We start from the raw sequence: 17492 nt of genomic DNA, 5'->3' as shown, positions 1-17492 counted from the left end.
GCTGAAGTGGGCACACTGGGTGACACATTGGCCCCAGGGACAGTGAAAGTGGGGCTCACCTTGACCTTTCCTCCTGGCCTTCCCCAAGTAAAAAGCAAGCTCTGGTGTTGGGGGGGCGCTGGTTCTCTCCTGATTCAAGGGTCTTTTCTCCACATGGCCAAGGGCTCATCCTTTCCTTTATCCCTTGGCAGAATGGAGAGATCACCATGCTGGGAGAGATCACCCACCTTCAGAGCATCATTGATGACCTAGTGGTGCTGACAGCAGATCCACATAAACTGCCAACAGCCAGTGAGCAGGTAGGAAAGCACAAACGCCAGGTGATGTGGTGGACCATATTCCCAGGATGGCCTCGAGCTGAAGGGGGCATTGGAGGCCAGCCCCTTCCTCCCTCTTAGCGCAGGGATCCAGGCAGGGCTTGCAGCTTCCAGGGAAGAGGTTGGGCCCACCAGTCTAGCTCCCTGCTCTGATTCTACTGCTTTTCATCAGAATCTGTGACTTGAAACTCTGTGCTCTTCCATACTCTGCGCTCAGAGAAGAGGTTCTGGTCTGCTTGCACCTCTTGAAGAATTTAAAATACGGCCAGGTGTTTTCTTTCCCCCTCCCTTTCCCCCTCTTTTTTCTCAGAACTAAAGTTCCCATAAGAGGTCCACACTTGACTGCCTTTTCCTCTGGTTGCTTTTCTGGTTGCCTGGCTTTCTTAAAGGGGAGCCTGGTCATATTAAGTGACCAGGGCACAAAAGCCTGGAGCTGCTCTTCTGACCTACAATGATTGATGATGATGATGATGATATCCATTCAGTAGTAACTTTCTGTGGAGGCAACCTTACCTGGTACTTACATGACAAACCGTACTCAAGGGATAGTCCTCAATGGTACTACATGCACGTGGAGAGAAGTAAGCAGTGGGGTACCACAAGGCTCCGTCTTAGGCCCAGGACTCTGGAATTTCAGTTGCTAAGCAATGTGATCATTAATCAAGTCATCACGTGACTGGACCCAATTTTGCAATCCTTTTTACTCCAGTTATTAAGTGATTCACCACAGTCATTAAGTGAATCACATGGCCGTTAAGCGAATTGGACTTCCCTCACTGACTTTGCATGCTTGGAAGGTTGCAAATTGTGATCACATGACCGCAGAATGCTGCAGTCGTCATAAATGTGAGCTGGTTGTTAAGGGCCCAGATTGTAATCGTGTGGTCACGGGGACAGTGTGATGGTCATAACTTCAAGTTATGATGGCTTTTTCAGAAGCCATCGTAGCTTCAAATCATTATAAAATGGTCATAAGTTGAGGCCTACCTGTATCACCATTCTGGGTAACAATCCTGCCTCGGGACTTCAATCAGTTCAAAGAAACTCAGAATACTGAGGGTTATTGCTCTCTATATCTTATAGTTTAAGCCATTAGCAAACACGAAAGGCAAGTTAAGATAGGAAAAATAATTCCAAAAGATTGCATTCTGGGCAGCTGGATCCAGGAAGGCTGAGAAGTTCATGAAAGTGATCTCGGGCCCAATGGCTTCACACAGCCACCTGCTTGAACTGTTTCCTCTGGAGCAGTTGAAGGCGGACAGGCCTTCCGCTTTGTTGTGGCCAGATCCCTTCCTGGCCCAGCAGAGACTCATTCCTGCTGGCAGCTCTGCAGGCAGCCCGGGCCTGGTGGCCCCAGAGCAACTCCAGATGAGGCACCTGTTCCTTGGAGCTAAGCGCTAAAGGGAGCCCAACAGGGACCTGGCTCAAACGACTTTCTCTTGCAGGTGATCAAAGATCTGAAGGGCTCTGATTACAGCTGGTCTTACCAAACCCCTCCATCTTCCCCTGGCAGCTCAGGGTCCCGCAAATCCAGCTTGTGTAGGTATGTTTGGGTCAGCTAATGGGAATCTCTTTTTCCCCGTTAAATGGCGTATAGCAGGAACAGACTCCTCCTGGGCTCAGATCTTGCAAAGCTTGAGTAGGTTCAGCAATACCCCAGCTATAACCTTGTCTTGATGGCCAGAGTCCTTGTGACGTACCAATACTTCCCAAACTGAGTTGCCTTGCAATAAAATCAAAGGGAGCCACACATGGGCAGCTGTGGCCAGCATTGGCCTCGAACGGGATATGACAAATGATCTCAAGCAATGGCAGCTCTCTCCGTCAGGTCCAGCAAAGGGTGGAGCTTTTTGTCATTGACGGTGAAGTAATATCTGTCAGCTGGAAGTATCTGGGAAAAGTTTTGCTCCAGTCTTTAAGAATGTTGCTCTTGATCTCACCCCCAAATTCTTGAATGCGCTTCTGCCTTTAGCTGAGGAAAGAATTAAAATACATTGGAGTATTTGTGTAAACTGGGACATATATAAGTCTCCTGTCATAAGATTCAGCGTATTTATTGATCCCAGCTGAAGAGGAAGAGCTGACTTCTTGAAGGCTTCCCTCCCCCAGGGGTACAATGCCAGCATGAGCAAGGCATGTAAAGGAACACTTGGCTTACCTTGCCTAAGGTACTTCTGACATTGCAACCAATGTCATCCTGCTTCGCCTCATGGGGGCTCCCTAGATGCCCAGCATCTCACCTGGTTTCACATTTTATTCCCATAGTGTGGCACAACCGGTAAATGCCAACACCCGCCTGTCCAGTGTCTCGTCACACGACTCGGGCTTCATTTCGCAGGACGCCACCTTCTCCAAGCCTCCCTCGCCAATGCCCTCGGACATCACCAGCCAGGTGAGCTAAGTGCAGACAGAAGGAACCGTGGTCCCATTTGTACCGTTGACTACCCCCCTCCCCAGCCAGGTAGGCTGGTGCCATCTCCTGAAAGAAGCTGGGGGCCGCCTAGGGACCTCTTCCTCTCCTGGGAGCGATTCGGGATTTTCTTTCCTTGGCCAGCCCCCTTGGAGTCTGATTTGTACAGGGAGGGCTGTCCCTTTGCATCGGGGTGTCCCTCGGGAAAGGATTGGGCCCGTTCCTTTTTGAGGAAGAAGGTGAGCCGTGAGGGAGCCCGAGGAACTCTGAGCCTGGGGGGAGCTGGAGCCCCCTTGGAGCTGCTGCCAGTGGGAGCCCCTTCTTGGACTGGGAGAAGAAGAGGGCCTCTGTGGCTTTCCTTGCCCAATTCAAAGGCCAACGCTGGCACGACTGCAGCAGATCTCCAGAGGTGGCCCTGGCACGAGGACAACGACCTGGGGGTCTTCTGGCGTCGGGGGGCTCTCAGGATCCCTCTGGTTGCTTACAGTTCGGGAGCCGGAAGTCAGGAGGAGGGAGAGTCCAGTTCTCAGGAGGTCTCTGTCACCGCAGGCAGAAGGGGGGACAAAGACATGGAGGCTTCTCCCCTTTCTCCCAGCTGCCTGCCATTTTCATTTCCTCCTGTGCCTGGGCCTTGTCCCGTCTCCTCCATTGTCTTCCCAGCCTCGGGACAGTCCAGCCCCAGATGAAATGTCCCAGGGTGGCATGGGGAAGGAAGCTGCTGCTGTTGCCCCGCATGTCAGTCAAGCTGCCCTCTGTCTCTGCTGCTGCCGTTGCCCCCACCATCCTCTATAACAGGTTCTTCTCTTCCTTTCTGTGCATGCCTGTTTTGCTGCTGCCGCCGGTCTGCCTTGGGGCGTGCCAGAAGTCCTCCAGCTCTGCATCGTCCGAAGCCTCTGAAACATGCCAATCTGTTAGTGAATGCAGCTCCCCAACCTCGGTTAGTTCTGGCTCTGCCACTGGACTGTGTTCGGGTGGCCAAAAGGTGTCGCTTGAGTTCCCCCTCCCTTTCCCTCCCCCATTTTATTTTGGGGCCCACCTGCACCTGGTGAAGAGTTTGTGCATGCCACAAAGCTCTTGGAGGGCGGACGCACGGCCTTGGCCCCCTGCCCCAGTGCTGGTTTGGCTGCTTTCTGCTCTGTGACCAGCCGTGACCCTGGACTCCTTGGCCCTGAAGCCTTGCCAGCCTCAGCTGGCGGGGCGTCCACTCTGCACTTGCCAGGAGCTTCCGTGACGTTCAAGAGACCAAAGCTCTGTCTCTGTGAGCGGCTTGTAGCAGCCAGGCAGGAGGGCCAGGAAAGAACACCTGCCGTGGGGAGCATGCGGTCCCTGCCCTCCGGCCTGCAGGCACAAGGACCCAGCGGGCACTTCCCTCCGCTGGGAGTTCGATCCCTTTGAGCAGTCCTGCCCTGCCCTGGGATGGACCAGTTCTCCTCCCTCAGCTGCCACCCCCCAAGCTCAGCAGGGGTGCAGAGGCCTTTCCAGCCTCTCCATCTTTAGAGCTGCTTTTGTTTTCAATCCTCGGTCCTCCTTCCAGCCTTCCACTCTCTGCAGAGGAAACTCATCCCTTAGCAGATCTTTGTGGAGCTTGAGATCCAGCCCTGTGACCTCCTTGCAGTCCTTTGGCCAAGACCTGAGAAGCTCAGGGCACCTTCCTAAGTATTAAGCGGCCTCAGGAAAGGACTGGGCAATGTGGCAGAGGCTGGGCAAACTGCCAAAAGGTTGCCATATCTTTCATAAACACCTGGTTAGGATCTGGATTAAAAGGAGACTAAACGAAATGCCTTCATACACAAGACCCCCACTTATCGATAACTGTTTTGGAGCGTTCTGCTTAGTGGAAATGGCCAGAGTATCTGACCGGCTGCTCCAGGGGATACCCAGGGCCCTAGCGCAGCAGAGTGGTCTGGATGCTTGACTTCTGTAAAGCCAGTGGGTGCCAACGTGGCCTCTTTGTGCTTCGGTGGCGTCTCACAGGCCGAGTGAGACGGGCCCCTCGAGGCTCAAGAATTGCCCTGTCCCCTTCCCTGCCTCCGGGGGCCTCTCCTCTCTTGCCTGGCTTGGTCTCGCAGTGCTGGGATTGCCAGTGACGCCGGCTTTGTGCTTTTCAGGATTGGTCCAAGCTCCCCCTCTACGAGCAGCCGGGGGCAAATCTTCTGCCACGCAGAAAGGATCGGGTGGAGCTTCTCCGGGAGGCAGAACCAGGCTTGCCCCCCCTGATTTATCCGGGGCTCAGCTTGGAGGATGGTCCTAGACCTCGCCTGTCCCCAGCCTCCATTGCTGCCAAGGTACGGCCAGACCCCAGGAAGCCCCCCTTGGGCCACCTCGGCTGGTCTGGGGGTTCATTTGGGGCTTCATTTGGGCCGCTGCCCAAATCTCTGCTGAGCCATCACTGCCCAGCCTGCGATCCCAGATCCAGGCAGATTCCAAGGACAGACCAAGTGGAAGACCAGGAACGGATTTTATTTCTGGGTATTTGAATAATTGGAATAAAATAAATTGTTCACTTCCAGTAGACAAAGCAGAAGGTGGGGCAGTTGGGGGGGGGCACTAAATTGAATGGGCCCAATTTTGAAAGTGTTTGGAAAAGGGATTTTCCAAGGATGAGGCCTCTGCCCCCCTCACCAGGTGGAGTCAAGGCAGGTGGCTCTCTGCAGAAGAGGGGCCGAGCAAAGGGTCCCCACGCTTGATCCTGGTCCCCAGGTAAACGATCCCAGAAGGCTTAAGCAGCCAATGAATGCAGCAGCCTCTGGCCCTGGCAGGTGTTCCTGAAGCTGTGAGTCAATGCGGAAGTAGCCAAGGAACTGGGGGGGGGGGTCCTGAGGACTGTGTTTGTCTTTCTGGCTCTCTGTCTAAGCTCAGAAGCCTTGCTAATTGTAGCCCCCTCCTCCCCGCTGCCTAAGCAAGGTGCTCAGGGCGCAGCCAGAGTCAGGACTATCTTGGCAGCAGTGAGGCGGCCTTGGGATGCTGACACCAAGGAGAGGACCCACCCCCATTCCTGGCCCTGGCCTCAGAGGCCTGCCAGCCTGAGCACAGGAGCCCTGCTTAGAGCTGAGGGCGTGGGGCGCTGCTGCTGCTCTCTATCATCTCTCCCTCTACCTACCTACCTACTTACCTAAGTGCCTGGGCCCTGACCTTGTTTTCCCCTCACAGCAGCACGGGGAGGAAGTGTCTCCAGCAGCCAGTGAGCTGGCCATGGTGCTGACTCACAGCCTGAGCCTGGAGCACCAGAAAAGCAGCCGGGATAGCCTGCAATTCTCCAGTGGCTACAGCACCCAGACCACCACCCCATTCTGCTCAGAGGATGCCATTCCCTCTCAAGGTAGGAGGCTGGCTTCGGTGGGGGGGGGGGCGCCTGGCTGGCATGCTAAGGGGCTCTCCAAGCCACTGGAGAGGATCCAGGTGAGGAGGGTTGGGCATCTCTGGCAGATCCCTCATAGCCAGAAAACAGGACCCTCCTTTGATGGGGAAGTCCAGAGTTGGGAAGGGTCTTCCAAAAGGCCAAGGGGCAGAAGCAGCTGCTCTCGGCGAGGCAGGACCTTCTTTGGCCTTCCCAGGAGTCCCACCCCACCCGTCGCGCACCTGTCCTAAGCAACCCCTGTTGCTGGCTGAAGGCCTTGCCCAGCTCTTCATTTCTCCCAGCAGTGGAAAGAAGCACCAGGCAGGTGGGCTTTAAATGAACTCCAAGCTTTGATTAATAGGGTGCAGGCCGAGTCAGGACTCCCTCGATGTACCCCCTACAATATGTCTTGTCTCAGGTAGTAACCTGTGCTTGGGCAGCTTTGTGCTGAAGCATGAGGGGTGGCTTTGACTCGGGGGTTCGGCTGGCAGGGGTGTGGCCTCCAGAAATTAATGCCACAGAAGCTCAGATTACTTATGTTAACTTTGGACATAGTCATACAATGACTCTGCTTACTCCCCCTCACCCATGCGCCTAGGAATTAGGGAGGTCTTATGTGTGTGTCGCACGCACATGCCTCGTCCTTGTTTTGCACTGAAGCCTATTCTAGACAATGGCCCATTTCTGCCATTTCTCTTACTCGCTGTCCTTTGCCGGTCCTTGCTTCTGATGCATCCACCTGTCACTTCCTCAGGTTCAGAGTACAACTGCTATTCTGTGAATGGGGATATGGAGGGAGACAACCAGAACGAGTTAGACAAATCCTCAACCATCCCTCGCAACAGCAATATTGCTCAGAATTATCGCCGGATGATCCAGACTAAGCGACCAGCTTCAACAGCCGGCCTGCCCACTGGCACTGCCTTGCCAACTGGGACCATGCCAGGCGTGGCTACCATCCGTCGCACACCTTCCACCAAGCCCACAGTTCGCCGAACTGTCTCCAGTGCTGGTCCGATTCCCATCAGGCCCCCCATTGTCCCTGTCAAGACCCCCACTGTGCCTGACTCGCCCAGTCACGCCGGCCCCCTCCGGATGGGCAGTGAAGAATGTGTCTTCTATGCCGATGATGCCTGCTCGGCACACAGCCTGGACTTCACCAAAGTCTCCCCCAAGAGGCTGAGCCTGCCCAATGCCAGCTGGGGCAGCAACACCCTGGAAATCTCAGTGTACACTGGGGCTGGGAAGCCTTCCACAGAAGAGGAGCAGCAGCTGGCCGCCAACCGCCACAGCCTGGTGGAAAAGATTGGCGAGCTGGTGGCCAGCGCTCATGCCCTGGGAGATGGCCAGTTCCCTGTCCCCACAGTGTACTCAGACCCTGGTCCTGAAGAACAGACCCCCAACCTTCCTCTGGCTGCTTCCAGCGAGCCCCCCACTGAAGACATGCTGGTGGCCATCCGCCGTGGTGTGCGTCTTCGTCGAACCATCACCAGCGATAGGTCAGCGCCACGGTTTTTGTGATTGCTCTGGCCAGCTGTTGACCTGAGCTCCTTCTGAGCACAAGGCACCCAGCCTCAGCAAAGGACTGGGCAACATGGCAGAGGCTGGGCAAACTGCCCAAAGGCTGCCATGCCCTTCACGGACACCTGGTCAGGATCTGGGTAAAAGGAGACTAAATGAAATGCCTTTATTAAACCACAGACAAGACCCCCGCTTATTGATAACCGTTTTGGAGCTTGTTTTCTACCTTGTTCCATCCCTTGCGCACTTTCTTTTTGGTTTCATCCACAGCAAGCCGGAAAACCGACGCCTGCTACCCCTCCAACTTGGAGCACCACACAAAACAGAGCTCGTTTCCCATGGAAAGAAAACCCTCCTGTTCTGTTTTCTGGTTCTTCTCTGTGTCTTCTCGTCCTCCAAAAGACATCCAGTGCCTCCCCGAGATGTGGACTGCAGGCTATGTGAGGAGCAGGACCACTTCCTGGGCTTCCTTGAGAAGGGCTTTCTCTTGGGAGGGGCTCCTAGTTGAGGGGGTCTCTCAGGTGAGACTGTTTCAGGGAGAGGACTTAATTTCCTTAAGAAGGGGCTCTTCCTTGCCCAATCCAGTCCCCATGTCTGGCTTGAGCTGCACGGAGGCCAGAGGCCTCCCTGGGGCAGGGCAGGCAGTGCAAGCAGTGTGCTTTGAGGCATGATTTACAGCACGATTTGCATGGAGGCACATGGGCACATTGACTCCCCCGAGCCTTTTCTGTGGCAGAATGCAAGAATGCCTGTCGAAAAAGAGGGTGGAGATCAGGCCAGGTACAGATGTGGGGAGGATTCTGCCTCAAGCAGGAGTGGGCTTCACAGGCCTTTCTTGAAGGGGGAGAGTTCTGGTGAAGGACCAATGCCAGGGTGGGGCATCTTCAGCACAGTGCTTGCCTCAAGCCATCTAAAGGCCTCAGGTCCCCTGGATCTGGGATGTAAAGGAGGCTGGTTTGAGGGAACATCAGGGTAGCTGCCCTTGGGCAGGTACCTCTCTTCTCAGACCAATCTGGACTCTTGATCAACTAAACAAAAAGGGGTTCAGGAGATGCTCCTTTGCTTGATGCTTTGGGGGAATCGTTTGAACAGAGAAAAGCCCTCAGCTCTGCGACTACGATTGGTCTGGCAGATCACCCTGACTGGTGCCTTTGGTTTGACATGCTGGTGCCGGCTGGGTTCACATGCTCCACAAAGCCAGTCTTGGCTTGATTTCAGCTCCACATGATGTGCAAGGCCACCCATGGCACTCAGAATCCTCTTCCACAAGGCTGAGCCACATGGCCTGGCTCCCTTGGAAGAGCACAAGCGATGCTGAAGCTGTACCAGAGAAGGGGAGAATGGCCGAAACACAAGAGGGACTGGAAACGGCTCCTCTCTCTCCTTTTGGGAACCTACAGCAATTTCACGGTGGGATGGTTTTGACGGCCAAGGATGGAAGCTACGAGGAGAGCCATGGCCCAGACTTGCTCAGCTTCGCCCAGTGGCCTGAGCCATTGACCTGCCTTGGAGTGAGATTTCATTGCGCCTCTCCTTGGCCTCTGCCTGCGCCTGGGCTACTTTTGTGGCAGCCATGCCTGGGCTCTGTCCTGCCTCGGTTACCTTTCCACATTGTTCATTCTTGTCTCATCAAACAGTTCTGCACTTTCATCCCCAGACCGTGTTGCATCAAAGAGGCTCGCCTCATTGTATAGTCCCGACCAGTTTTGTTTACAGATGTGGAATCTGCCTATTTTTGTAGTTGACAGGAAGATTTTTAATGGGAATGTTGGCAGAAATGATGCCAAACGTAGCCATAATGCATTTATTCACAGCTGATGTGCGATGCAGCTTTTCCATGGTCTGCATCCAGATCTAAAGAGATGTGAAGGCATCTGCTTCTCCTAAGTGCTGACCTGGTGACCTTCACTTCTCCCTGAAACTAGAAATTAGTCTCTGTTGGCAAAAGGAAAGTGATGGCAGGAAAGAGAAGATGGTTTTGAAAGGTTGGAGAGAACGGAAAAGAGTGGAAACTGAACGGCGTAGACACACAAAAGCTTTGAGAAAAGCTGCCTTGCCTTGGGCAGAGCTAGGAAGGAGATTGCTGCATGTGTGGTTGCAGGTTGCAACTCTGCTCGTTCTCCTGTTTTTGGTTGCAGCTATTTGATGCTGTGGTACAGGGGGCATCCAGAGGTCAACATATGATACACATGAGCACGAAGCGGAGAGAACAAAATTGAAACTGAATGTTTGCTGCTGTTGCATCAATTAAGGATTCCAGTATGTTCACCAGTAGGGAAAAAAGTACATTTAGAAAACTTGAGTTATTTCAAGAAGCACACATCAAATTTAAGCATAGAACTAGGACATGTAGGGTAGAAAATTTTAGGGCACTGATTTTCCGAACCTGGTGTTGGGACTTCCAGTTTACACCTCTGGAGAACATGAAGTCTTCTGAGGCCCTGTTCTGAGGGGTAAAGAGCTCGGGGCAGGAGAGGTTCTGCAGTGGGCCCAGAAGGGCTGGGGGCTTCCTTGGCAGTGGAGAGGCAGCCTGTCCCCCCAAAGGCCTTTGAGGGGGCAGCATCCCAAGAGGAAAGCTTACCTTGTACATAGCTGTTTCCTCCCCATCCAGTTCCATCCACCTGTGTGTGCGCATCATTGCAGGCCCGACTCTTTGCCTCGTGTGATAATACTTTCGTTTTAACATGCCTGCCCTCCTGTGGTTTCCACACACCTCAAATGTGACCGTGAGATCCTTGCTTTTTGCTTTTCCCATTTGATTTGTACAAGGAGAAACAAACCTTCTAAAATGTCCTTCAGTTGATGTAACTGTCCTGGTGCTGTTAACTTGTTCTTCCTTCCCATCCCATAATTTATTTTCCTTCTAGCAGTCCGAGCTTCGCCACATACGCCCTTTCTTCCAATTTAGTTACGTAATCTTTTTTTCATTCAAAATAGCCACCGCTACAGGTAACAAATGCACTGTGAAGATTTCAGTATTAATAAAAGTTGTACTGCAATTAATGCAAATGTTGCTCCTCTTTATTCTATCCTGATTAAAAAGAAGTGTAAAGGTTTGTCAGTTTCTTCAACCCCACAATTACCCAGCCAAAATCATCTCTACATTTTGCAGCACAGCAGATATTCTTAGATGGCTAGACAGAACTGCCTTCAGCCCCAGTTGATGCGGGATATTGGATGATCATGGCTGCGCCTACATCCAGAATGAGAGCCTTCACTCCCAGCATTGCGGTGAAGTTGCCAAAAGCATTTGTGAGACAACTGTCCAGTCTGGCTGAAGCATTTAGTCCAGTTTGTTGATAAGGCCACCTCTGCAGCACAGTTGCCGTTTCTGATCTGTTGCGCTGCTGCACTGGGCTGAAGCTACGGCACCTTCCTTCCCTCTTTGTCTGGAATGGTGTAGGGTTCCCTACATATTACTAATATTAGGTTATCTTATTCTGCCCCTGTGTCGCAGCAAAAGGCCCTCCCATCGCCCTGTTAATATTAATAAGGCGTTAATAAGAAAGGGGGGGGAAATCCCATTTAAAAGGTTTCTTTCTTTCGGTGGCCGCAATGCCCGTTTTTGACCACAGGAGGGCACAATTTTCCATCCCATAGCTTTAGCTTGGAGTCCATGGTAGGCTTTTTTTAATGGTCTCCATCCTATAGCTAAGGCAGGGGTAGGCAACCTTGGCTCTTTGATGACTGGTGGACTTCAACTCCCAGAATTCCTGAGCCAGCCCTGCTAACTGGTCAAATCAGATACTGCAGCCACAAAAATAAACCTCTTTAATGGCGTTTTAAGATTATTATTCTTTATTATTAAAACCTTATTAATATTAATAAGCCACAAAGAGCCATATGTGGCTCCAGAGCCGCAGGTTGCCAACCTGTCTCGTAGGGGCACTCGGAGTACACCTTTGATAAAGGAATATACATAATAAGCAAACACCTATAAAACTGAGTTTAGTCAAAGCAGCAAAGCCTGCCCTCCTGTGGATGAGAGAGAGGGAGAGAGAGGGGGGAGGGAGGGAGGGAGAGAGAGAGAAACCTAAACTGTTATGTAAAGCACAAAAAACTTCATTGGAAGTTTATTTTGGTAGAACAGGACATTTCTGAATATACCAAACCCCCAAATCCTTACAAAAGATGATCCTCGGTGATTTCGGCAAAGGGCAGGAGCACAACGTGCCCAAGCTCCTGCTGCAGGATCCCAAATGTAGTGAAGGAAGACTCGAAAAATACTTTATTGTTCTGCATCATATCTTCCAAGCGTTACCCAGTTGCAACAGTTTGTACAACAATTCAAAACATAATACAGTCTTACAGATAAAATACATAAAAGCATAATCCAATATTTTAAGGATAAAAAGTCACACAAAAATTACAAAAGCAATGATAAAATACCATGGGTTAAATAGTTCACTAATTTAAAATGACATTTTTGACAAAAGGTGAGGTGTAAAAGGAACCATAGTTGTCATCAAAAGATTTTTCTCAGAAGAAAGAAAACACAACTTCAGTGTTCAAATACATAAATATCACAACAGGTATCTCTTGGTGAAGAGATGGTGATAAGAAAGAATACATAAAAACAGGTAAAAGATAAAACTTGTCTACCATAAGCATCACAACTACTTAACAACAGTAAATCAGGAGTAAAACTGAGTTGTATTACAAAAAATAAATGTCAAACAGAAATTTCAGGAACAAAAAGACAAATGTGTGTGACAAAAGAAATCAAAATTCTTGAGGTGACCGCCATACTGTGTGTCATGTTTAATATTTATCAGTCAAAACATAACTTACACATTTTAAACAACAGCCGTGGATAAAATTATTCCAAACAGAAATCTTTTATCAATCACTGGCCACACCAGACATTAAAAAGAGCGGTTGAGGTTTTCTGTCTGGTTCTAAGAACTATGGCTGTGGCTAAATTTATGCCAGGCAGAAAACTATAAAATCTATTATCAATCACCGGCACACCCAGCGTTAAAAAGGGCCATTGAGATGCTTTCTGGTTCTAAGAACGACCATCGTGCCTAAATTAAGCCAGGCAAGAAATCTACTCACGGTTTCAATGGCCACATCTAGAATTTAAAAGGGTCACACAGATTTATTTTCCAGTTCGAGGACATAATGTTTCACTCTAGCAAAAAACTAGTTATTAATTTGTAGAGATGGCAATACCTCGTATTAAAGTGTGTCACCAGGTTTACTTTTGGTTCCAAGAGATCTGGCTGCAGCTGACATTATTTCTCAGGGTATGAAGTTGGGAGGGAAGCGATTCAAAAGGATTCCCTTCCAGTTTGAGACTCAGCTAGGGCACCGGAGGAGGCTTGTAGTTGAGCGCTGTTGACTCCTCCAGTGTGACTCGCCCTGGCTGCTCACTCAGGTACTGAAAGGGTCTCCCTCCCAGGGTGGGTCTCACAGAGTGTGTGCTCAGAGGCTGGACGAGCCTGGGAGCGTCTGGCTGCCTACTCATTCAGTGTGAGTTTCACAGAATAGTAACTCAGGGGCTGGAAGACCCCTGTCAGGAGTGCCTTGGCATCACCTCTGAGTCAGGATGGCCTCAGCAGCAGTGCAGCCTTTTGCCCAAGAAATGCAGCCCATCAACTCACCCGTGCCCATTTACAGCCAGCTTTCCTCCTCCGCTGCCCTCCCGCAGCCATTCTCCACGGCCAGTGGGCCCTTGGCCCTCTGCCTGTCGCCCTTCGGCCCGGCCAATTCACCCAGATACCGTTTGTCCTGGGTCTTTGTCTGTATGGGACAAATAGCCCACAGCCAACTGGGTGGCAGGCAGGAGCCATGGTGCTGCGGGGGCAGCGTGCAATGAGCAATCCCAGGGGCTGGGGGGGGCAGTTGTGATGCAAGATTTTTTAAAGTGCTGTGGCTGCTCTGCATGTTTTGGGGCCTTGCAGCTCTGACCCCAGAATCGGAAGGAGGGGGACTGGCAGCAGAAGTAGCAACCACCGGGGCCACTGGGGGGAGCAGTCAGACAAGAGTGTGTTGGGGAACGAGGGAGGGAGGGAGGGGCACCTCAAGGGGACTTCACAAAGACAGCTTGACTCGCAACTCAAACGAAAGAGAGGAGGAGGAGAAAGGCCGGAGCAGCTTCTGCCACAGCCAGGGAGGCGGGTTAGGGGGGCACACAGGCAAACAGCAAGGCCAGCGTGGCTTCTACCCACCCTTCCCTCCCACGACGGGTCACAGTTCCAACCCCCAAGCCCATGCCATTTGCCTCCCTTCCCTCCCACAACGGCGGCGCACGCAGTCCCATCAGCCCCAGCCTTTGCCATTTGCCCTCCCTTCCCTCCCACAACGGCGCACGCAGTCCCATCAGCCCCAGCCCTTGCCATTTGCCCTCCCTTCCCTCCCACGACGGCGCACGCAGTCCCATCAGCCCCAGCCCTTGCCATTTGCCCTCCCTTCCCTCCCACGACGGCGCACGCAGTCCCATCATCCCCAGCCCTTGCCATTTGCCCTCCCTTCCCTCCCACGAGGGCGCACGCAGTCCCATCAGCCCCAGCCCTTGCCATTTGCCCTCCCTTCCCTCCGACGACGGCGCACGCAGTCCCATCAGCCCCAGCCCTTGCCATTTGCCCTCCCTTCCCTCCCACGACGGCGCAAGCACTCCCATCAGCCCCAGTCCTTGCCAGTTGCCCTCCCTTCCCTCCCAAGGCGCAAGCAGTCCCATTAGCCCACGCTTCCCTCCCATGACGCTCCAGTTCCAGCAGCACACCAGCCCTCTGTTTGCCTGTGTGCCCCCCTAACCCGCCTCCCTGGCTGTGGCAGAAGCTGCTCCGGCCTTTCTCCTCCTCCCCTCTTTCGTTTGAGTTGCGAGTCAAGCTGTCTTTGTGAAGTCCCCTTGAGGTGCCCCTCCCTCCCTCCCTTGTTTCCCCAACACACTCTTGTCTGACTGCTCCCCCCAGTGGCCCCGGTGGCTGCTACTTCTGCTGCCAGTCCCCCTCCTTCCGATTCTGGGGTCAGAGCTGCAAGGCCCCAAAACATGCAGAGCAGAGCACTTTTTAAAAAAAATCTTGCATCACAGCTGCCCTCCCCAGCCCCTGGGGTTGTTCATCGCATGCTGCCCCCGCAGCACCATGGCTGGGGGCTATTTGTCCCATATAGCCAAAGGCCCGGGACAAAGGGTGTCTGGGTGAATTGTCCAGGCCGAAGGGCGACGGGCAGAGGGCCAAGGGTCCACTGGCCGTGGAGAATGGCTGCGGGAGGGCAACGGAGGAGGAAAGCTGGCTGTAAATGGGCTGAGGCGAGTGGCAGGGGGCGAAGGAGGCGTGACCAAGGGTCCATGCCTAAACATGGGGGGCGGTGCAGATGGAATCAGGAATAGTGCATCTCTTTTGTCTCTCTGGTTTCATGGACTGCAATGATCATGATCATCATTGACCAGTGAGGGAAGCGATCCAAAAGGATTCCCTTCCAGTTTGAGACTCAGTTGGGGAGCCTCAGGGACCGGGAGAGACTTCCAGCCGAGGGCTGTTGACGCCTCCAGTGTGATTCGCCCTCGCTGCTCACTCGGGGACTGAAAGAGAGAGACTTCTAGTGTGAGTCTCAGAAAGTATCTGCTCATGGACTGAGTGAGTCTGGGAGCCGATAATTATCCACATCCATTCGGTGTGAGTGTCACACAAGCTCAGGGACTGAAAGACCTCTAAAAATGAGTCATCACTATTTACAGGATGGATTGGCATGTGGAATGCTTGTGTGGCCCTTCTCAAGTTCTAAGAAGTACAGATGTGGCTAACATTACACTAGGCCAGAATACTAATTACTGTTTTAATAATCAGTGACCAAGCCTAGCAATAGAAAGGGCCATAGACATTTTCTTTTGGGTTTTAAGAACCATTGCCAGGCCTAACAGTAAGGAGGCAAGAAAAGTATGGAATCTTATGTACATCATGGAACACACCTAGAATGGGCTAAAAATACAACAGGCAAGAAAACGAGAATCCCTATTATGTAGCAATGGTCACAGATAGGATTAAAATGTGTAGTGTGGTGTGATCATGAAAGTGGCTTACATTTTCAGCGATTGTTCTAAAGGTCAGTTTTGACATAATTGGTGAAATAGCATTCTTGGTGGAGATCATGTTCATTCTTGCGTTCCATTCCTTCTTCCTCCTTTTTCACCATCAACACTGCAGGCTGACAACTGTGTCTTCAGTCTTCTAAGATGGTGTAGAGTACATGTCTTTGAAATTAAAAAAAAAACACACAATGTTACTTCAGCTGCCAGAGGTTTTTATACATAAGAATGCACAATACACAATAGTTACTATTACCTCAGATGCAGGTGTTACCCCCTACTTACCTAGGAAGAATGGACTATCAATTTCCTAGGAAGAAGCCACACCTAGCATTAAAAAGGGCCATTGAGGTTTTCTTTTGGTTCTAAGAACCATCACCATGGCCAGAATTATGCCAGGCAGAAAACTATAAACTCTATAATCAAGCAACAGCCACACTGGTCATTTAAAAAGGCCGTTGAGATTTTCTTTCTGGTTCTAAGAACCATCGCCATGGCTAAAATTACGCCAGGCAGAAAACTATAAAATCTATTATTGATCAACAGCCATGCCTAGCATTAAAAAAGGCTATTGAGGTTTCCTTTCTGGTTCTAATAACCATTGCCAAGACTTAATTTATGCCAGGCAAGAAAGATATAAAATCTATTATCTACATTTCCATTCCTTCTTCTTGTACTTTTACCATCAACACTGAGTCTTCTGTCTTCTAAGATGCTGTAGTACATGCCTTTGAGACAAAAAAAAAAAATCAGTGTGACTTCAGCTGCCACTGGCGTTTTACTCCTAAGAATGCACAATACACTGTGGTTACTATTACCTCAGATGCAGGTGTTACCCCCTACTTACCTAGGAAGAATGGACTATCAATTTCCTAGGAAGAATGGGCCATCCACTTCCCTCCATATCCTGAAACTTTGAAAAATACAACTTACCTCACAGCGTAGGAGGTGCCATCACAGCCAAAGGCTAATAGGGCTTGAGCTGCAGACATTTTCTTGCTGTCTTGGTTCTTCTTTTTTCTTTCTTCGCCTTTGTTTCTTCCTCCATGTCTCTTCTGAGGAACATTTGGCAACAGGCGTGCAAATGTTCCTCCCCTCAATCTCAGGGACTCTAAAGCTATAAAATCTTTTCTAGATCAACGGCCACACCTAGCATTAAAAAGGGCCATTGAGGTTTTCTTTTGGTTCTAAGAGCCATCGCCATGGCCAGAATTATGCCAGGCAAGAAAGGTATAAAATCTATAATCGATCAACAGCCACACCTAGCATTAAAAAGGGCCATTGAGGTTTTCTTTCGGTTCTAAGAACCATCGCCATGGCTAAAATTACGCCAGGCAGAAAACTATAAAATCTATTATTGATCAACAGCCATGCCTAGCATTAAAAAAGGCTATTGAGGTTTCCTTTCTGGTTCTAATAACTATTGCCAAGACTTAATTTATGCCAGGCAAGAAAGATATAAAATCTATTATCTACAACATTATATTCTTCTTGATTTCCATTCCTTCTTCTTGTACTTTTACCATCAACACTGAGTCTTCTGTCTTCTAAGATGCTGTAGTACATGCCTTTGAGACAAAAAAAAAAAAATCAGTGTGACTTCAGCTGCCACTGGCGTTTTACTCCTAAGAATGCACAATACACTGTGGTTACTATTACCTCAGATGCAGGTGTTACCCCCTACTTACCTAGGAAGAAAGGACTATCAATTTCCTAGGAAGAATGGGCCATCCACTTCCCTCCATATCCTGAAACTTTGAAAAATACAACTTACCTCACAGCGTAGGAGGTGCCATCACAGCCAAAGGCTAATAGGACTTCAGCTGCAGACATTTTCTTGCTGTCTTGGTTCTTCTTTTTTCTTTCTTCGCCTTT

General features: G+C 50.9%; 1 protein-coding gene across 5 annotated transcripts in view; it reads left to right on the top strand.

Moving 5' to 3' along the window:
* The window catches only part of MTSS2 (MTSS I-BAR domain containing 2), a 30451-nt gene extending 19863 nt beyond the window's left edge, over positions 1–10588 (top strand). For 2 of the 5 annotated variants that reach the window (XM_039353543.1, XM_039353540.1), the window contains 8 exons: positions 192–299; positions 1763–1860; positions 2583–2709; positions 3590–3664; positions 4836–5012; positions 5878–6046; positions 6819–7563; positions 7856–10588. In XM_039353543.1, coding sequence (XP_039209477.1) covers positions 192–299; positions 1763–1860; positions 2583–2709; positions 3590–3664; positions 4836–5012; positions 5878–6046; positions 6819–7563; positions 7856–8093 — 1737 coding nt within the window. In that variant the 3' untranslated portion in view covers positions 8094–10588. Of the gene's footprint in view, positions 1–191; positions 300–1762; positions 1861–2582; positions 2710–3589; positions 3665–4835; positions 5013–5877; positions 6047–6818 lie in introns of all 5 variants that reach the window. The other 3 variants (XM_039353545.1, XM_039353544.1, XM_039353541.1) reach the window with 2 other exon arrangements.
* The last annotated feature ends 6904 nt before the right edge of the window (positions 10589–17492 follow it).

Source organism: Crotalus tigris, unplaced genomic scaffold (genome assembly GCF_016545835.1).
Source record: "Crotalus tigris isolate CLP2741 ecotype Arizona unplaced genomic scaffold, ASM1654583v1 scf7180000018525.42219311030:4301911, whole genome shotgun sequence".
NCBI classification, from domain to species: domain Eukaryota; kingdom Metazoa; phylum Chordata; class Lepidosauria; order Squamata; family Viperidae; genus Crotalus; species Crotalus tigris.
Note: the sequence above shows the minus strand (reverse complement) of the source record. Positions and strands in the feature narration are given on the sequence as shown.